At 40.3% G+C, this 22,553-nt stretch overlaps 1 protein-coding gene across 1 annotated transcript in view; it reads left to right on the top strand.

Annotated features, from left to right (window-relative positions):
* The first annotated feature begins 12,741 nt into the window (after positions 1–12,741).
* Positions 12,742–22,553, top strand: part of nxph1 (neurexophilin 1) — a 50,511-nt gene continuing 40,699 nt past the window's right edge. The window contains exon 1 of the mRNA XM_042435989.1: positions 12,742–13,274. Coding sequence (XP_042291923.1) covers positions 13,221–13,274 — 54 coding nt within the window. The 5' untranslated portion in view covers positions 12,742–13,220. The remainder of the gene's footprint in view (positions 13,275–22,553) is intronic.

Here is a 22,553-nt window from a genome sequence, read left to right as displayed (position 1 = left end):
GAAAACACATTCAAAATCTCAAACCATAGTACACTGTAGTACAGTGTGGAAAATGGTCAGCATTGATGTAAAACATGTGATTTATCTTAAATGGGTTAAAACATGCAAAATCACTGACCCTCCAGCTCTACTATAAGACAACAACACTGATATTTGATGTTCAGTGACAATGTTTTTAAAATGTTTGTGTTACTTGGTTTGAGTTATGGTTATAGGCTTCAGTATGCTACAAAGTGCTTGTCAGATTGTCTAACAGCATCTAATACCCCCATTCTGATTGCATAATTGGGGGCCGAGCTGCATCAAAATCTTTTTAGAACTTTCCAAAACCAACAATCCGACAATAACAACCACTTCAGCACCAGTAATTGGCCAGGTGTGAAAGCAGGCACATTTTGAATTCCTGTTCTCTTTTGTCATTCTTCTCACACAATTAGCTTCCCTCAGACACTTTTTATGATCATGTTGAGAAAGTCTTGACACTTTTGCCTTGAGATTAAGTCTGTTTGAAACATACTGAAGACTTAAGGTTAAGTAACACTTGGGTAAGGTTAGGGAGAGTTCATGGTTTTGGAATTATCCAGTATGAATGTAATCCTTAGGAATACTGGGTTCCTCAGATCTGCTGACCAATCCCTGCTCTCCATTCCACACACGCAGTTAAAAACCAAAAGTGATCTTCCCCCTCCGCTGATGTCTTAAAACTGTCTAAAGACCCGTCATGAAGTCATGCTTGACCACACTCTGGCTTTTATTTGTTTGTATTTATCTGTTGTTTGTGCAATGCTGTTTGTGCTATGCTTTAATTGATTCACTTATATCCTCTTATTTATGTCTGTGTTTATATTTGATCATTCCTGTGTTTTTGTTGATTATAATCATCAATCAAATAATCCCATAATTTAATCTCTCTGTAAAGCACTTTGGTCAGCGTTTGTTGTTTTGAAATGTGCTCTATAAAGCAAATGACTTGACTTGACCCTAAGCTCTGACCTTACTGGGCTCTGCCTGGATGACACCAGCATTTCAGGGAAAACCTGCAGCATAGAGGTTTCCAGTTGAGTGAGGCTGTACTTGAGCTAAATGCACACATAAGCATTGCTAACATGCTCACAATGATAATGCTGGCATGTTGATGTTTAGCAGGTATAATGCATGTCATGTTTCTGTGTTGGTTTAGCGTGTTAGCATGCAAATATTTGCTAATTAGCACTAAACACAAAGCACAGCTGGGGCTGATGGGAATGTCATGAGTTTTGCAGGTTTTTGCTATTGATAAGTATTGGACAAAATTCAATTTGAACTTTGTGATGGTGCTATATGAACAGTCAGAGGATCGAAATTACAACAATTCATCCTCTGGGGAACAGGAATTTGTAAACCAAATTTTGCAGCAATCCATGCAGTAATTGTTGAGATATTTCAATGAAGAATTAAGAAGTCAGCCTCATGGTGGAGCTAGATGAAGAGTCCAGCCAAAGTCATACATCACCTGGGACCCATGAACATCTGAACATTTGTTCCTATTTTGTTTCCAATTTGTGCCAATCCCTGAAGTACATGTTGACATGTATCACAGCATAAGTGAAAACTTTGACCTGCTAGTGGAGCCAGAGAAAAAATCAGAGAATCACCAAAATTTTATGTTGTATTGAGTGTATCTTCTAGGGACCTTAAATTTGTAAATGTCATGGAAATCCATCTAACAGTTGTTGAGACATGTCGACCTCATGGTGTTGCTACAGGAAAAGTCAGGGGGTCATCAAAGTCAGTAGGATTCATCCTCTGAGGAACATGAATGTTTGTTTGAAATTCAGACTTTCATGTCCTTAAATAAAATTTTAGTCAATATCTTGATTTAACATCTTTTCTTTGGTGGGGGGGCATCTTTATAGTAACAGTGTAGATATGACAGGAATTGAAGGGAGAGAGAGAGATGGGAGGTGACATGCAACAAAGGTCCGCAGTCGGATTTAAACCGTAGACCATGTGGGTCATGTGGCATAGGCCTTAACCAGTAGACTACCGGAGCGCGCTGTGATTTAACATCTTTGATCAACAAGGACGAAATGTTGAGTTTATCCTGAATTATGAGACCTTTAAGTTGCCGTAGCCCAGATTGTGCTTCATTACAGCCACAATGGAAGTCAGCCGGCCCCTGGTGATTTATCTCTGGCTGCTCTGTGACTGCATGCCATGCTGGGCCTGTGAAGGCTATCTGGGCCATTCAGAGCAGGATCCCATCAGCCCTGCTGGCTGAGTTATGGTGACAATGCCAGACCACTGCAATGTTGTAGCAATGAGACTGCTGGGGATTTATTAAAGCACAGCCCCTCCTGTCTTTTCTTTTCTGCTAACCTCCTCGCCCCCTCTGTTCCCCGACAAAAGGGATCCTATCTATCTATCCTCAACCCAGAAACACACACTCAGCATTTGAGGAGGCTTCACTCACCTTGTCCTGCCTCTGCTGGCATGGATGGCAGACTGACGGGAGGCAAAAGCACACACCAATAAACACACAAACACACACACACAGGACTCTTTTTGGTCCTTGATTTCTATACAAATTTGGATGTGCAATTTTTCTCTTTACATGAGAAATCTCTCATATGACACACACGTTTAAACTGTGTGACAAAATTTTCACGATTCAATGGTCCACTTTGACCCTTTTTTGAGCTTTTCTGAGCTTTCAACTGCATCTCATGTTCTTTGTCAGTAAATCCAATAGGCTCAGTTATAATAATGTGACCTGAGTGTTAAAAAAGTCTTAAAGGTTCTATATGCAAGAATTGTGAAGCAATTTACATGTACATTATTGTTTTTTTATTGCCAATGAGTGAACGGGTAGTAATGTAACTTAAAAAATGCTACTTTCCCCAACATTCTCAGTTGTCTGTAACAGCCTGTGGACTGATTTCTATGTGAAGGACCCGGGCCGGATTTTCCGAAAATCCAAAGAATGTGACGTTTTTGCGCGCTCCCGAGTGCCTTGCCTCTCTTCCAATATTGTCAACAAACAACCGGCATAAAGACACAACAACACAACAAAAACAGTGCTATCCGAGTAGAAACACAATGCCGATATTAGCTCTCCAGCTAATGAGAAGGCTAGCTGCCTTCATCAACCACAACACATTTCACAATAAAACACCCCTGCAATGAGAAGTCCCGAGCACACACACAGCTAAAACAACATTATTTCCTCAACAAAAGAGCAGAAAACAAGTTCCAGCGTGATAGCAGAACATAGCTTACCCCTTTTGTTTCTTCTGGTGGTAGTCCAAAGGTCGTAATAAGCAAACATTTCACAACAAAACCACAGTGCTTTGCTTCCCAGCCACAGCTCGTTGATCCCCCCCAGCCACAGGGTTTTGATCCCCCTGGCCACAGCGGGTTGCTCCCTGGCCACAGTTCACTGAGCCTACCAGTGTTCACACAGTTGGTAAAAAAAAAAAAGTTGCCGTTTTTTGGGTTGGGTCAGGTTTGGGTGGTTGATTGATGCATATTCTTGCGGATTGAGTTGTGTGAATTGGCTCTCACCGGCCAGCAGCCACAGTGCAACAGGAGCCTCTGTGTGTGTGTTTGTGTGTGAGCGAGCATGTGCACATACTGTAGCAGGGTGGGGGGGGACTGACTGACTGGGAGTGAGAGATGCTTTGCTGAAACAGTGCAAAACACAACATTAGAGATCTTTTATGTTATTACAAGAAGTCACCTTCAATAGTCTTGCACCACTGAGCGAGCACGCGTGCGAGCATAAGCACCAGGATGTTGACTGCATCTCGCTTAATGGCCACCGGTGTAACTAATGAGAAGGAATTTCTGGTTCTTACAAATAGAACCTTTAAAATAACAGATGTGACATTTCCCACACTGCAAAAATCATCCAAAACTGTTTTTACCAAATGGGCAAAGTGGGAAACTCTCCTGGGGCCCCAGACTCTTAGGAGCCCCAAAGGCCCTAGGTTGTCTGGTCACTGACTACATTTAGATGCACACTAATATTCCACTATTATTCCGAATATGACAATATTCCTAATTTGACACAGGTCATGTAAACAGCATATTCTGTTTGGATATTCAGAATTGTAGCATTTTACGATTAAGACGTGGGACATACTGATATTCTGGTTTTAGGAGCATTCTTTGGACATGTATACAGCACGTTCAGAATATGCATCTCATTTGAGGTTTTTACTGCAGTTTGCAACACACGGCCTCTTGCCTGTTAACAGTCAGCGCTATGCATTGTAAACAAACCAACTAGCAAATAGTTTGCAAGGCTGGGATAGAGATGCATGATGGTGCTGGTTGCGCAACGCACCCCTGCACAGGCAAAATGACATATGCTGGAACAGGAAGGCAGACAGAGGAGAGGAATGAGAGGAGAGTGGAGAGATGTTCAGGGCAGGCTGGAAAAACAGAGTGCTCCTTCTCCACAATAGGGATGGAGGGGATTGGTTATTATCCTGACCGACGGTGACAACTCAGTGTGATGCACCAAAAACAATCAGCAGCGTAGTAAACATCATGGGACAAGCTAGGTACTGGATGTGCCTGTAACTATAAATTTATATCAGTCATATCAGTCTCACTTATAAATAAATATCAGGCAGCAGCTCACTAATGTTTTTCACCTCACTGGTTTCTTGAGATCTTGTGATTCCCGTTCCCACTGGGAATCACATGGGGGAAACCTTGAAAATCCTCTGCATGTAATATTAGTGCAATATTAGTTTTCATTAGCCATGTAAACAACTTAGTAGGAATAATGGGCCTCATTCACAAACAGTGCATACACACAAATCTGTGCTCACGAACATTTTAAACACAAATCTAGAATTCTTCAACATGTTCTTACCTGAATTTGTTTTTACTCTGCGAACAAATTTAGAACTGTCTTAGGCCATGTGTATACACAATCATAAATGTCCCACAGTCTTAAAAAATGATCTAGTCAATATTTCTTCAACATAAACAGTATATCATCTGTATGCATCTGTATGCATTCATGTACCATTAGTGCATGTTACTAACTTGGCTTCTTCCCCTGAGTTTTTTGTGCTTTCTCATCTGCAGGAAACCCTTCGCCGCAGGGATGTCCTTCTCCGGCTATTGCTGCTATTTGTTATTGCTAGTCATATATCTATTATTATTATTTTTATTTATTTTATTTTTTTTTGTTGTTATTATTGTTATTATTGTTGTTATCCTGCTTCTCTGTATCTCCAGCCCCCTGCCCCTTCTCTTTCTTTCTCTCTCAACCCATCCGGTCATGGCAGATGTCCCACCTAGAGCCTAGTTCTACTTGAGATTTCTTCCTCTTGAAGAGGAGTTTTGCCTTGCTGCTGTCTCCAAGTGCTGCTCATGGGGGAATTGTTGGGTCCCTGTAAATTAAAGAGTACTGTCTAGACCTGCTCTTTGTGAAAAGTGCCCTGAGATAACTTTTGTTATGATTTGGCGCTATGTAAATAAAATTGAATTGAATTGAATATATTAGAACTACAATTATTTAAAAAATGATTGGGCCTAAATATACAACATTTAAAAGTGTGAAATTGAAATAATACACAAGTTTACTAATTATAAAATTAATAGCTAATAGATGTTGTAATCCATAAATCATCATCGTAAATATAATGAAATTATTAATATATTAACATTGTTCTGTTCCCACTTTTAGATGACAATAGCTTATATATCTGAGTTTCCATATTGGAATGTGCAGCATCAGATGTAGTTGTGATATATGCAGCTGGTCAAGCAGCGGCCTGACAGTTCAGTAGTGGTTCAGGGAGGACGCTCTGCTTTCACTACATCACAGCCTGATGTGGACAGAGATGAAACATGATGCACACCTGACACAGCAGTAGAGATTTCTTTAGATCAATTCCACAAATCTACACATTTACCAATTTTTTACACAGACACCACTACCATGCAGTACGTCTTTTACTGCATGGTAGTGGTGCAACAGGTATGCAGGCTGTATACAGGTTTCACAATCTTCAAATCTGCCTTTTCTAGCTTCTACTTCTGAAACTAGTGTTTGCATTTCACTCACAGTAAAGTTTTTCTACATTTTTACCATCACAGCCCTCTTTGCAATGAGTGACAGCTCTCTCCACTGCTGCACCGCTCCAACAGAGCTCTCCTTATATTGAGAAATGGGGATGTGGTTGTATGCTAATTACCAGTAGTGGGCACACGCCTGTCAATTTAGAATGATTCTGATTCACTAACATACGCACACGTGTCATGATCTGACAGTAATTCTGTGTGCACACTTGTTTTGTGCACAAAATAAGAACATTTCTACGCACATATTAGTGAATAAGGCCCATTGTCTTTTTCAGAATAAGGGCAAAAAACTGAATATTTTGTGCATGTAAATGTAGTCATTGTTACTTTTTGGCAATTTGATTAATTGTAAATTAGCTTGGTAATATGTGAGACTGCCTGAGACTGTCATAATTACTACAGCAGCTAGATAGATGTCACTCAAATGTAACTATGTCGTTTTTGACCGAAATTACAATCTATTGTGTCATTTTTCCTTGGTGAACAGCCTCCAGTGTAGACATACTTGTGGCTTTCTGGGACAACTGCATTGGGGTAGTGTGTGTGTGGGGGGGGTGCTCAGCAGGGGCTCACAGCTCATTTTTGCCCCAGGGCTCCCTGGCAGGTCAATCTGGCCCTGTTTTCATCAGGAGTTTTGTCTTTAATTTGATTTAGTTAAATGGGCCCTGTGGTGTTTTCTTGTAAACAAACAAAAATAACATTTCCATTGAGTGTTACTCACCAAAATTCATTGTGTGTATCGTTGAAGTCAAACAAACACATTGAATGCATTTCACTCCTCATGAAACATTTGCAAAGCTGATTTTTAAAGTATTTTAAATCCTGCATGTTCTACATCTGTGTTTACTAGCTTGCAGTCTTCTTCTTCTGCTGGTGCATTGTTGTGTTTCTTGATGCATTACAACCACCTGTAGATCACTGGAATAGTGTAAGAATAAAGAGGCTTCAGTTCCTTTTCAAAGTGACGAGGGACGTGCAGAATGTGTTTTTATTGTGTAATTATTTTTGCAAATAATTAAATAAAAATATGCCTGGAATGACTACTTTTGTGACACTGTTAAAGGGATATTAAAATGTATGTACTATTTTTCCTCAAATAAAAGATGGTAGTCAGATAAAAAAAAGTGTTTGACATGAACAATAAAAGGCCGGCCCCAAACACAGGCCGGGGAAAAAACAAGGCAACAAGCCAACCATCACAGAGAGGGGAGGGGGACAGAGGAGACGTGATATCATTTGAATACGGGGATAATAATGATGGCAGCGACACTACATGAGCATGAGTAACCAGGGTAACCAGGGTAACTCTCTAATATAAGCCTGCTTCCAATAAAGGCCTGGTTCCCTCTGCAGTTGACATAAATAAAGGCTCCGACCACGATTTCAGGAAATCCAGTATTTAAAACAAACCCATGACTGAGGTTGGTTCAAACACTGCTACATGACAGTTGATTAATGATAAATTCAAATAAATTAAGTGTATTTCAGTAAATTCTTCTCACATGTTAACCAGCCGTTCTCTTACCTCTTACTACCTCTCAATAGATGGCATAATTGTTTCAGTAATAATAGGCAATAAGAAGATGCTGATATTGTATGACTAAGATACTATTATGTGCCAACAAATTAGTTTAATATAATTGACATATCATATCAAAATACTGAGGCTAGGAAGACATCATGCATTTCAGCCACAATTCTAAAAAGCAGCAGGTGTATCTGTTTTTTTTTTTATTTATTGACTTAAGATAAAGATTTTAACAGTTACTGTTTAAGTCCATTAGCGTCTTTAATAGGACAGAGAGAGAGAGAGAGAGAGAGAGAGAGAGCTAACATTAGCTAGCTAACGTATTACATTAGCTAACTAGCTATCGAGACAATGAGACAACATTAAAACTGCTGTGGTGCGATGGGACCATTCTTTTAAGTTCATTGGATGAGACACAAGAACTTCACCCTATTCCATTGATCACACATTACTAGCAAAAGGTGTCAACGCTAATGATAGCTAGCTGGCACATTTCAAGCTGCTAAATAGTTCAAGCATAGATAGACCCTACTTGCCAAATAGTGTCAAGCAATTCCTCAAGCACATCAAAATGAACAGTATATTTATACTTTGTTTGGCCAAATACCTGATGTCTGCTTCAAAGTAACTCATCACACTGACTGACTCATGCTGAATGTCAAGTGCAGTGAATGCAATTTTGCGTGCTTGCGTTCTTTCACCGTAGAAAGGCTCGGTGCCCACACAGTGCTTGCCGCTGTGGCAGGAAAGCAGGAGGGAAGGTAGAGGGCATCGCCCGGAGGCACCTATCTCCCGACCTGATATTTTGATTCAATCAGTATATCTGTTCAGCAGGACAGGCTGTGCACAAACAGGAATTCATTTATTTATTAAAAAAGAAAAAAAACACCCCAGAAAAAGGGCACTTTCACTCTAGGAGGCCAAACGGCAGGTGTTTAAACCCCCTTTAGGGTCTATCTATGCACGTGACTGAAACTGACCTGTTTCAGTCACTGGGAACAGGAATTGTGTTTCTGAGCAGCTTCTCTGCCAGAAATACAACAGAAGAAGACACAAGCAACTTGTGTATCTGTTTACACTGCATGATGACAGTTCAAAGTCTACTTTATAGTAGCACATCAATTCTCTTAAGGAAGACTTAATTAAACAAAGTTGCAGTAAAGTATATTGTGTAGATGAAGCTAATGAGAAATTTTTGTCTATAATAATGTAGAATGTAAAGTAAAATAAAGTAAAATATGTTGATACATATGGTTAAGTAAGGGTACACAAAGACTTTTGAAGTATAGAGCAAAAGACACTGAATGGAAATGGGAGGGAAAAGGCATGAAAAAAAACAGATGTATTATGAAATACAGCAAAAAGGATTATTATAGTAAATGATTGGGGGACAACATGAAGGGATTTAATGAAAATATTAAAAAAATATTAAAACTAGGAAAGCAGGTTACTCAACCTATTTTCTTAAAATGATTCATTTTTCATAAACATGAATTTGTTTGCAGAGTTGAATTTTTTGTTAATGTTGGACCTAATTTAGCTAAGGAGATTATTGAGCCTGTCAATAAAGATGGAGTGACAAGTGATGCAATTTGTACTTAAATATAAAATTATCTGCAATTTGTAGTCATATATAAAACTGGAAATAGAGTGGTAGAACTACTTCGCTGACATTCACTGTCAGCTGCAATACAAAATAATAAATATACAGTGGGAGTATTTCTTGATCTCAGAAAAAAAGATACTATCGATCATGGCTTACTACTTAAACAATTGTAACGATATGACATTAAAGGGGTTGCACATTCCTGGTAGGTAGCTACTTAGACATAGGTAAGTGCAAGCAAACAATGTAATAATCCATTGCATTACTGTATAAAATGAAGGACATCCTTCCTAAATGAAGCTTCATGTATACTTCAGGACATTATTTACTGGAAGTAGGAAACATACTGTATAAACAAATACAAATCTAATTTTTGTACTTTAAAAGAGCATTATAAGAATTATAAACAAATGTGATTTTTAAGATCCAACTAACTCACTGTTTATTAAATGACAAGCTCTAACGTTCAGTTAGGAACTGAAAATGTGTTGCCCACTTTGTAAGTTTAAAAAACAATCATTCTATGTTGGCATAAGTACAGCAGGGATAGTGTAATATCTGCTTGATGTTGATTTCAAATACATCACTGTAGCCATAGTACAACTTGTGCTGTCAGAAAAATAACAGGGGACCAGCTGATCAGTTCTACTGGAATACATCATAACATATGTGCATACACACAAATTATGTGCAATGTGCACATGTGCCGACACTTATCTTCCCAATTTTGTCCTGTATGTGCGTGCACCATTTCCTGTGAATCCTTTATGCGAATTCTTGCATTTGAATCCAGGGCAGATATGGTGGACTCCACCACTGACAATGCAAACTACTATATAAATAAGTGAGTAATAAGTGTAACTCTATTTAAAGGCCATGCACTCAAGAACAATACATAAAGGCCTTTTTTGATCTTACAACACTATCAGCAGGATGACATTAAAAAAATATAACTGTTCTATGATGCAACACTGTGGTTATAAGGTTTGGTTCAGTTTAGGCATAAAAACAACTTGGTTTGGGGGCAAGAAAAGATCATCAGAAGATGTTTGGGTTAAAATGACCCTAAACCTAACCCTAAACAGGCAGACTAAAACATATAAAGGGAATCTGATACATTCAATGGGTCCCAATCAACAGAGAACAACGATGCATGTTTGGTAAAAAGGTTACATCCCCAATTAAGATGAATATTTTATAGGGTGATTCAGAATGTAAGGAAAACAACACCTCTGTAGTAAAAAAGATTTCCTTTTTAAACCTTTATTTTGCAAACATCTCTGTAATAAAATAAAGGGAATGGGTAACATTTTAAATATTTATTTCACAAACACATCTGCAGTAAAAACTATTAACATTTTGAGAATTAGCTGCTTTGAGCAATCTTGTCAGGGAAGCAAGCTTTTTAGCCATGAGTTTGTAAATGTTAATGACCTCGTTAAGGTCAGTTGGGATGTCCCTCTCAGTGGACAAGAGCAGAAGATCTGAGAGCCTTCCTTCTCCATGTCTGTTTCTAAGCTGGGTCTTGATCAGCTTCACTTTGGAGAATGATCGCTCAGCTGACTCAGTCACCACTGGCAACTCAGACTGCACTGACTCAAAGACAATAGAACAATCTAAAGGGGGTGTGGCTGAGCAAAATAGTGAGTAGTACTGTACCAAAATCAACTGAATGGAATAATGTCAGCTATAACAAAATGTTTTAAGGGTACTTTATTTTTTCCTAATGGTCAGCCTACATAAAGGACACATTAATTTCTACCATAATGGCCAGTTTGCTCCATCATAAGGACATCTTATAGAGCACAGTATCTCATGTTCTTCACTGGAAGGACACTTCACCATGTTTTTTGCTCAAAAGGGCACTAATCATGGCATCATGTTTTCTCACACCTGGTGGCACCCTAGAAGGCACTTAATCCCTCTCTGTCACTGAAAGGGCACCCAATTCTGCACCCTAAATGGCATTTTTGCCACTTTTTTTCAGTAAAAGGGGAACCCAATCTCCAGCTCACCCCATTACGATGGCAACTCATACAGCACTGCATTACATCTTGTGGGGTACTTTACAGGGCACTATCACATTTTCTTCAACTGAAAGGGCACCCATGAGGGCACTTCATTCCAGATTGTCACATATATAGAGATGTTCCACAGGGCACTTCATCCTGATTTACTGTAATTACAGAAATTTGGTATTTTTCTCCTTTGTAGGGGCACCTTAGAAGGCATTTTATCATGTTTACTCTGCTGTGGAGGCACATTAGAGGGCACTTTCATGGGGTTTTTTTTTTTTTCCTCAGGGGCACCCGAGTCAGCTAATAGTTAGGGGATCTTCGTCATCATGGTTACAATAATAAACACACAGTGTTCGGGATTGACAACAGTCATTGTATAAAAAAAAATAGCAATGTGGACTGTTGGAAAGAAACAGAAAACAAACTGGTTTGTCATGTTAAAGTCTGATGTTTTGTTGGCCCATCAATCCACCCCGACATCCTCCTCCTGCTGACAGCATCCCATTGCTTCCTCTTTTGGTCCCGATCGACAGGAGTCATAATTCCTACAGCCGCTAGAGGGCTTTGTCACTTTCACTTAAACATAACTCGTTTTTATACATTTGCTGAAACGACTGACGCTGTCGTTTTCTGTTAGGAGGAGATAGCAAAAATAAATAATACATTTGGCTTTGATATGATGAAAACCTCAAGGATTACAATTTAAAAAACTATTTCAACTGGTTTTCAGTGTAAATCAGCTTCCTTTAAGTCGCCTATTTTTTAAAAAGAAAGTCATTTTTTCTTGATTCTATAGTGCAGCAGCTTCTTACACTTTCTTGTTTCAAGAACCTGTCACTGGTTTCTAGAAAATTCAGTGAAAGAAGTTGATTTCTGCTGGCAAAAGCTTAAAATATCAACGGATTTTTAGCACTCAAATGTAGACAGAGATGATTTGATAAGATGAAGATTTGTGCAGTGTAACGCACAAAAGGGCCACGCGCCCTCTTGCATATATGTGTGTGTGTGTGCGTGCGCGTGTGAATCTGCGTGTGAATTCATAACACACATTAGCAGATGTTTAAAATGTTCTTACTTGCATGAATATTAGCAGTAACACAGCGGGTACTGACAGAGATGATGAGTATTCATATATCGGACCTGCATCATGAACAACAGCTGTTGTGCTGTATTTGTTCAGGTTTGAGGCTCTCTTGTTTTGGGCTGGATGGAGGAGGAGGAGGAGGAGGAGGAAGAGGGGGGGTGCCTGGAGTTATTGGCAGCGGAGTTCTGAATGTCAGCTCATTTATCTACATCAAGCGCACAAACCAGCAGCCAAGGTGAAACGCTTTTTCCTCACGAGCATCTGTTTAAGAAAAAAAAAGAGAGGAAGCGAGAGAGAGAGAGAGAGAGAGAGAGAGAGAGAGAGAGAGAGAGAGAGAAAACTTCGCTTTCTTCATCCTCGCTGCGTCTTGGACCAATCTCCTCCCGTTTTATTCGTCTTTTCCTGCCTTTTTTTTTCTCCCCCTCATCTCGTCCCTCCCCCACAGAGCGAGAGTCTCCCTGGTTGTGTTGTAGGCGCGCGCGTTATAAAGCGGAAAGCCCCGCCGTTCCCTTCAGATCGTAGCGCTCCGACAGCTGCGCGCGTCAGCTATCAGACAATCAGGACCTGAACCCTCTCACAGCTATGACCCCGCTCCTCTCTCTACCTGGATTAACTCTCAAGTAACCGCTGTTTGTCGCCCCCGCCCCTTCTAACACCACCCTCACCCGCAGCAGCAGCAGCAGCAGCCTCTTCACCGGCTTCTCTGTCCTGTCCCCCCCCCCCCCTCCCCAGTCTCCAACTCTCTGCTTTGTTCTGCGGTCATGGGGTGCGTCGTGTCCTTTTTGCCTTGGCTGCTGAGGGGCTTGGCCGTGCTGTGAGGCGGATACCAGGTGGATTTATGGTCCGCAAAGCCGCAACTACCAGCCGAGGGAAATAAGTGGAAGTTTGAGCTCCGGGAGGATGCAGGTGACGAGTTGGTGCGCCGTGTTCCTCCTGACGCCTGCACTTTGCCTGGTGAGTTGGATTCTCCTGCGCAGTCTGCACTTCTCTCTCAACTTTTCTCCACTTCTCCGTTCTGAAAGAAAGTGTAAAAGCCATGTTTGTTATTTGTTTTCACCTCACTATGAGATGACTTTTCTAGGTTCCGCTGTGCGCTTTCCAAATGCGTTTACACCGCGGCTGGAAAGGCGCGGCTGTCCGGAGGTTTCACTGGGCACCGTGTAAAAAAATGTCAAATATGTAAAAGAGGAATCCAAACTTTATTTGCACACTAATAATTGTTTGAAAGTGAAACTTGCACCAGGTGGGCCTTCCCTGTGCGCAATGCCGCTGTGCGTAAAATGCAGTCACTTCATATTACTGAAGAAACAATACTTTAATGCAAATGGAAAATTGTCAAAAACACTCCAATTGATGAAGATTAAATTTTTCTAGCATATTTCTAGGTTGTTGTTGAATATTTAGAAATCTGGCAGCGATTAATTACCGGCACAGGCTGTGAGATCGTCTCTTGGGGGCGCCATTACAAACCAAAACTCCATGTCGACAGTCAGGCTGCCTGGACAGACACAGCACATACTCTACAGCGGGTTAGACTGTGACAGACTCCAGTTGGAGCCTTGTTTGATTGTGTATTTTAGGAGGCAAGTGCAGAAGAAAACATAAGTTATGATAAATATGCTTTCAGTGTTCAACTCTCCTCCGTATTTGAAATGAGTCATCCAGGGGAAAAAAGCCGCGAGTTAATTAAAACTTAATTCCAGAATTAAGTGAATTTCTCTTTGGGTATAAACATAAAAATATGCCCTAAGACGCAGTTAAGTGTAAGTAGTTACGTGTAAGTTTAGTTTTCATACCGACACACAGAGTGGAGTTTAGTTGTTTTTATTTTACTGCATGATTACATTAATTTTACAAATAGACAATATTAATTAACGCTCTCATTTTCTGCACAAACACGGAGAAGAAAATTTAAAAAATAGAGGAAAACACATTATTTTCAATGTTTTAAACTCTACATTTAGTTGCTGTTATTTCTTTGGAAAGTCGGGCCTGAAAACATAGACGTCAAACTCCTGCTCTTCTCTAATTAGACATACACACCCCAAAGAGCCACTAATGCAAAGCTCTATTTTATTTTTTTAATACATATTCTAACATTCATTTTAATTGATAAACATCTCGCCTGATAGATTTCAGCCCACTGCCAACAGGTGTAATCACTTTTAAATTTGAATTCTTGCACATCCATCTAATGAAGTGAGCCAATGACAGTTCTAGCAAATGTAGTTATTACTCACACTGATATTTCACTGGCTTTCTTATATGTAATCCCACATGTGCATATTGTGGCAGTATATAGCCTGTGCCCGCCGTGTGTTAGTGTGTAAATGTGTCATTTCTTCGTTTAGCCAAAAAAACCGAAAGTGGAAACATACAGTTGGCGGATGTGGAGCTCTCCAAGGTGCTGAAAGTATGTAAACACATTTCCCTTCAAATATCAGACGACTTACAATAAGTGTGATTTATTGAGTCACAGCGGGAATAATAACAGGCCTAACTATAATCGTGTTTTAAATGAAAAAGTAGATTTTTAATGGATTTTTAATATTTAAAACAAGTCTTTCAAGCCGAATTTGTATAGTCTGACCTTTTTATGACACCATTCTCACATTTTTGCCTGCGGAGTCCAAATTATGGCTACTCTTCTTCCTCTTGAAATATTTCTCCTCATATCTCAGTGCTCCCCTTTCCGAATTTAATTCTGAACCTTGGTGTCGTTTATAGACATCAAACACAAGCATACATTTATTTGAAATTCTTACTGTGACGAGGGAAAGGTGTGTTTAAAAAAAAAATACTGCGCACTGGTGATGAAAATCCACTCGGCTTTCCCAATAAATCCTGTTCGCCGTGTTGTCTGACTTGAACTGTGTAGCTGGGAAACACACACACACACACACACTCACACACACACACAAAGGCAGCCCGCCTAGAGTAAACCGAGCTTATTGTGCAGCCCGTTAACAGTCAGCCTTATCCACAGCAGCGGGGATTAGAGCTGAACTTTGATGGTTTTATTTCGTGTTAAAGGCTCTTGTCTCTGCTTAAGCCTCTTGTCTGAGAGCCGCGCCTTGACCCCGATAACAGCCCAGCCCAGGTAGACAGCAATACAGTATAAAGCAGAGCGGGACGCTCACCTATGGGTCCACTATTTAATTAACGCGCCTCTTCATGGACAGCAGAACTCCATCTGGGATTGTCATGATTTCCGTCAATACCTTATTTTAATGCCGCTTCTATATATTTCATTCAGAGCAGTTTATATGGATTAAAAAGTTAAAGATGTTGTGTTTAGTTCGGTTTAGCGTTTACATTACACTGCCACGTAATCAAACTATAGTTCATCCTTTTTAAATTCACCAGAATTTTAAAACATACCATAATTGTCCTTTGACAAAATAAGTCAACAAGTTTTCTCATATGTATTAATTATAAATAGACGCAGTATTTGTGGTGTGGTTGGTAACATACTGTAATTATCCATTTGTTCAGAAAAGGGATGGAGAGGCTTTCAATGCTGAAATTCAAAACAGCTCTGTAATTTGGCCTTTTTGCTAAAAATCCACTTATTTTCATTTTAATAGATGTTGCTGTTATTTAAATCTTTTTAAATGTTTTTATTAGTTATGTACATCTTTTACTGCTCTTTTTGACATTTCTGCACATGCTGATCCTCCTCATGCGCTCTAATAGTATTTATATTAATTTATCTCCTTATCATTTGCTGCTGCAGTGACTCTTTTTCTGTAAAGGACTCAATTAGATTTGATCATGATTACCTCATCACTCTCTCCTATGGTCAGGGATATAAACTCAGAGTGCAGGAAGGATTTAAGGATTTTAGCCACGTTGACACTGCTGACAGCGTTTTTAAAAAAGATGGCAGATGTGCTTCTCGTCTGGGCCTCGGTGCAGTGTTGTGACTTCAAGTCAGGCATGGAGGTCTTTCTGGTCCCCCCCCCTCCTTCCCCCCCTCCCCCTTAAGCCCTCCTCCCTCTCCCATCCCCTGGGAGTAGCAGATGCAGTGGTCCCACTGGCAACAGTCATACCAGTCACATTAAAGTGTTATTATCAAACAGCACAAATGGGGCCTGCAGTGTCAAGCAGTCTGTGCAGTGGGGGGAAAGAAAGTCCCACTGAGATCACTACAGCACAGCTCACACAGCGTGACCCCCCCCCCCCCCCCCCCCCCCCCACCCCCCGCCCCCGACACACACACACACACACACACCTCCATCCCCTGACCACCATCTCACACCACACATCCTCTTCAATCCACAGACTTCTAAATTAACTCATAATAATGAAAACGGAATGTGTTTTCATTGAGCTGTTTGAAGCTGAAATCAAGAGCAGCCAGTATTAATTAAATTATATAGCAAAGGCATTCGCGCAAATGCCCACATGCTGTGGACTGAACACACGCACACTCACACATATACACACGCAGGTTGCACGCATTCGGACAAGTGCATTGTCTGGCCATCAGAGTGGGAACCGTGGAGTGAGTGTGTTGTGTTTTTTCATCCCAGATGTCGAGTAAGTGAACATTTCTCTCAGTTCCTTGTTCAACCTTTGTGCTACTTAGCTTTTAAAGCAGCACGGAGGCGTCACTTTAAAGCTATTCAAGCCTGGCTGCTGGAGAGAGCCGAGTACAAAAGGGCTGAGAGTTCAGTCTCGGAGAACAACGCTGCAATTCCCCCGCTGCCGTCTCAGTCACCTCAGCTCAGCCCAGTTACCCAGCTCTGTTACATGCACCGGCTTTTTCTCACTGACTCAGTTGCCTGTGAGGCGGTGACAAGTGGTCACCAGCTGCGGCGAATGCTTTCATATATGTCGGGGGCTCTCAAAGTGGAGATCCTTGGATGCTTGAGGGGCTCCAGGAGGCCTTAACAGGGGTTTTTAGACATCCGTGAGGGATTCCAGTGGTGCTTGAAGGGGTATGTCTTGTTTTTAAGGAGGTTGCAGGTGTTCTTAAGGAGGGTCTTTAGCAAGTTTCATGGGAAGTTCAGAGTGTTTAAGCGGTCATTCTGGTGGTGCTTTAAGTTATTGGTGGGATCCGAGGAGTCCTTGAGGGCGTTAAAATTCCTCCTTTTACAGGACTTTGGGATGTTTTTGCGGGTCCTGGAGGATGACACGGAGCAGCTCCAGTATAATGAAGATGGGATCAATTTAATTTACTACAAACGATCCCACCAAGAGAGGTTATGAATGTCATTTTAATCCAAGGTTTCACTTTCACCGCTAGTATTTTCCCCTCTACAACGACACCGTTGTTGAATTAAACACTGAATCTATAAAATTAAAAATATTCACATTTTAATCAAAATGAATGCTCACAGACTATCCATCCATCCATTAGCTGTACTGTCTTATCCCTGGCTCATTGACATGAAGTGATCCCAGCCACTTTTTTTTCTTTTTACCTGACTTAGAGGACCTTCACTGGGAGAATGTAATGAATGCAAAGGTTCACACACCCCCTCGATTCCAACACCCTCTGTGCAGGCACACTGACAACCAGCAGGAGTCACTAATGTGCAGTAAAAAAAAAAAAGGGCATGATCCCTCACTGGCTTCCCACCCACACCAGACCATGATAAAGTCAGAGGCAGCAATGCTGAGAACTGAACCCCAGTTTTCAAATATTATTATGATTATGAGCTTGACATTAAGTTACAAATGATTCATGTGAACTGAGGAAATAGGATTAATAGCATAAAATGTAATTATATCAGTTATCATAGCTGCTTATTGAAGAGAAGGAAGAGTAAGAAAAAATAACTACATGAAAATATTATTTATGCCTTTCAAAACTGAAATAAAAGACACAATCAAATAAGACAACTGTTAGTTGATTCCAAAATTGAATGTAGGAGAGTTTCATCTAATACACCTGGTGTCACTGCAAAATGTGCATTTTTGGTAGAACAGTCAGGGTCAATATTAGTTTATTGCAGATATGTTGATATCATCATATTCTGTAAATTTGCTAATTAACAAGAAATGTCAGAAACCTCAAACTACCAGAGAGTACTGACAAGTTTATTCTTACGCTGTATACACACCAGCCATAATTCTTTAAGGACCAAATTAAATGGATCCTTATCAAAAATGTTTAAGTAAAACATTATACATCGTATTCAGTATAACTTATTGTTAATGGATTTTAAAAAACATTATATTGGTTGGGTTCTAATTTTTGTAATGTCCTACAATAAAAGTATCTAATTATTAATTTCATTATTGCAGCATCATCATCAATTAATCATTTAGTCCGTGAAATGTCGGAAAATTGTAAAGAATGGCCGTTACAGTTTCCCCAAGCCCTAGCTGACATCTTCAAATTACATTTTTTTTCAAACCAACAAAACCAAGATACTCAGTGTACAATTATACAAAACAGAGAGAAGCAGCAAATCCTAACATTACAAAAGCTTTTTGATGTTTTTGCTTGATAAATTTCTAAAACTCTAAACAATTAATAAATTATCAAAAAAAGTACAATTTCAGCCAATCTACTAATTGATTTATAGACTAATTCTTTCAGCTGTAGTTTTAGTAATTAATTCATTGTCTCTTTGCATATAGTATGTTTTGTTGTACTCTCCTCTGTTTACTCACCTGTTGTCTCATCTTCTCACTAATTAATAGAAAAACTTTTGGGTTAAATTCCCATGGCTTCTACTGTCAAAATTCTAAAAGAAACAAAGGGAAAAAAATGAAATCCATAAGAAGCTTTTCCAAAAAAGAAAAAAAAAAGAAAGAAAGAGAGTTCTTCGAATGGAATCACGTCTGAAATCTAAATACAATTGAAACTGAGGTTGCTTGTGTGGAGCTGACCTTTGACCTCCAATCAAAGAGCTGCTGTGCGTCTTGGCAGGCAAATTGATGGTCCACAACTCTGGAACTGACACATCAAGGTGACTCATTCTGGTTGTAGTGCTTTATCCTGCATGAACTGTAACCTCTCTGATCCTGCCTGCGAGTCCTGGGCCGTCTGATCTGAGCTCAGCCTCCCCAGGCGGCCCCACGCCCCCACAAACAGCCAAAACAACACTTGACCTTGGTGCTTGGCCATAAAGTCAATGATAATAGCACCTACTGTGGTGTCTGGAATCGGCGCTTTGGGTTCCTGCTTATTTTTTTTCTCTGCATGCATCATTGCAGGGATGACTGTTCACATCCAGAGGGGGGGAAAATGAGGAAAATCTGTCTCGGATTTGAATCTTTGATGGTGTTAAATTAGAGAGGAATCTCCTTGCAAATATTCCTAGAGCAAGCACCCAGTGTCGTGTGGGTGTGTGTGTGTGTGTGTGTGTGGGGATGGTATGTTTGAGGTGGTAGGCATCTGTGATTAATGACCACAGCCTCTATTCTCTCCTCCACGTGCTGCTCCAGATTTTCAATCGCATTCACAGTTCAGAGGTCAGAGCTGGAGCTGATCGTTGAAGGGCGTTGTTCTCGGAAAATCCAGCCCGACCCGCGACCCAGGTTTGATCCTGAGGGAAGCTTCAACCCCCTTTCTCGCTTCCCTCTCTGCATAGAGCAATCCTTTTATGGCAAAGCGTGTGGCACCTTGATAGCAGCACTTTGAAGCAGCCCGGGGAGAGAAGTGTCTCTGAAGGCAGGACTAGATAACCTCGTCCAACCTGCTTTACATCTCCAGGTAGTCCTGTGACTCTAGAGTCGGCCGCATGCTCGACTTCGTCACGTCTGAAGTGATACAGCAGACCCCTCTAACGCTCACACTGATATCTGCATTCACATGAGATGATTCAACAGTCTTTTTGATGGCACTCTGACTGGTTTTTAGGCCTTGCTGCTTGCACCCACCACCTTATTTTTCACATTACTTCTCCTATATAGCCCCAAATTATTATGATTATTTTCTTAGCTTTTGCAATCTGTACAACATACTTCACCCTTTCTCCTTAAACCTTTCATTCAGATAAGGATAAACAGTTATAATTTGAGTCTTTCGGATTTTTTCTATTGTTTTATCTCAAATCATCAAAGAGTTCATCAAGAGCTTTCCAAAGATATAGGTATACATTTTCCAAAACACCACCCTCACACTTAACCTTTAATAAAATGGATCACCTATCTCTTTATTTGACTGTGATTACAGCTTTCTAGTTCTGCCCTAATCAGCTGCCCTCATCTGTTATAGAGAAATCAGCCAGCAAACATATCCAATTAAATTCTCAGAAGGTTTAATACAGAATGCATGAGTAGAGTGTGTATAATTTTAGGATCATGAGAAGATGTACTCTATGTATATTTACCCTTATCTACATCGCTGTGTGGCAGCATTTTCATGGACAGGATTAGATAAAGAATCCAGGAATATCTGCAATAATTACATGATATTAGCTATCTCCATTTGAACGCAAAGATGACAATTAAAAATCACATTGTAGAAAAAAATCTGGAGCTTTAACAAATGATTTGATTTATTGAAATAAGTGAAATTCTTATTCAGTCACTCCTCATAGATATAGTTATTTTGTGCCATTAGGAAGTAAAAACATAACCCTTTAAAATGCATTTCATGATAGTGTTATTGTTATAGTAGTGTTATTTGTTTCAATATACTGGAGAATTCCTCAAACAAGGGAAATCTAACAGGGGCCAAGTGGAAACATTTCACCTCACTGGCAGAATTCTCTCTCTTATTTTAAGACAAATATGTCGTGAAGGTTGAAATTGAGACTAATGACTTGAATTTTTTTACAGTGCATGACCAAGTCTCATAACATCCATATATTGAGGAGATAAGTGTTTCAGTTCCAGTTGCTCAGGCTGAGTTTAGTCATTAGCTGCGGTAGAAAGATACAGAAGAAGCAACACTGTCTGTACTCTGCTAGTGACTGGATACAAAGGCAATACAGGAAGTGAATTTGGACTTGTATAGTGATGGATTGCCTTGCTTTCTAACCTGATGATGGGCTTGACTGACCAGTGAAACAGAGCCGGCTGAGATGCTGCACTCCGTAGGGGAGGAGGAGGTGGAAATAGTGGAAATGGGGGGGAGGAGGAGGAGGAGGAGGAGGCGGGGAGGGTGCAGAGACGCTTCCCTCCACTGCATCGGCAGTGATGGATCTGCCATCGGAGCTCACGTCTGCTGCACAGTCCGACAGTCACGGCGCCCGCTGATGGGAATTACCAGCCATGTCCGTTATCTTCCACTTTAGATCTTTCCATCCTGTTAGGTTACAGTGACTGGCCATGCGGGCGCTGTCGCCCCGCTCCAGAGACATGTATGGATGACTTATAAAAAAATCAATGAGTGATGAACACTCATGTGAGCACTCCAAAGCGAGGTTCAGACCCATGTATTGGTTGACAATATTGGACTATTTCTGTAGCAGAGAAATCATTGCAGTGGAATGTGGGAGCATTTTACTCAACAGTGTAAAACCTGCAATGAAACCAGCTTCGGCCTGTCTAAAGAGCTGTTAAAGAATTCTATTAGTCTGGGCTTCACTGGAGAGTTTGAGTTTCTGATGCTCTAAGTGCTGTTTCAGTAGCTTTACCATTCTAAAACTAAATCCTTGAGCAATCCAGTGGATGCTTATAACATTTTGAGCACAAAAATACTCAACTGATCTAAAACCCCCCAGTCTATCCAGGAGTTTGCAAACCTGTCATCACAAAACACTAGTACAAAATCAAACACTGTTATTTGTGAGGATTGTCAAATTAGATGACAGATTGCAAATTAAGCCAACAGTCGCCCTTTTTCTCATGAAATTCTCCAGTTCAGAGCCACTGTTGAGAGCCCTGCGGTGTGTGTCATGATGCAGGATTAGTGCTTTATCCAGCTAACCTTGGGCTTAACTGTTCTCACAGTGAGCTTGAGCTCAAGCTAGGCTCTGTTGGTCTGTGGTAACTAATACTGCAGCCCAAACCAGCCAGGAGCAATTTTTGACTTCCAAACATATAGGGCCTCTAATCATATTAGTAACTAAAATCATGTTATTGTTGTATATTAATTGCAGTAAAATTGCAGTCATATTATTCCTGTCGGTTTAGTGTAGTCTGTTACACTTCAGTTCCATCACTGTAACCTGAGAACTCAAAGCAACTAATGTGTACTTTACATCAGTGTTGTATCATATAAATGAACAGTGCACCCTCTGAACTTTAATGACAAGTCAGGAGCAAATAAAATGAAACCTTGGCTTCAACAAACAACAGGTCCCCAGAGTTCAAAGACTAAATATG

Source organism: Thunnus maccoyii, chromosome 15 (assembly GCF_910596095.1).
Source record: "Thunnus maccoyii chromosome 15, fThuMac1.1, whole genome shotgun sequence".
Taxonomy (NCBI): domain Eukaryota; kingdom Metazoa; phylum Chordata; class Actinopteri; order Scombriformes; family Scombridae; genus Thunnus; species Thunnus maccoyii.
The sequence above is the reverse complement of the archived record's forward strand: the minus strand, read 5'-3'. Positions and strand labels throughout refer to the sequence as shown.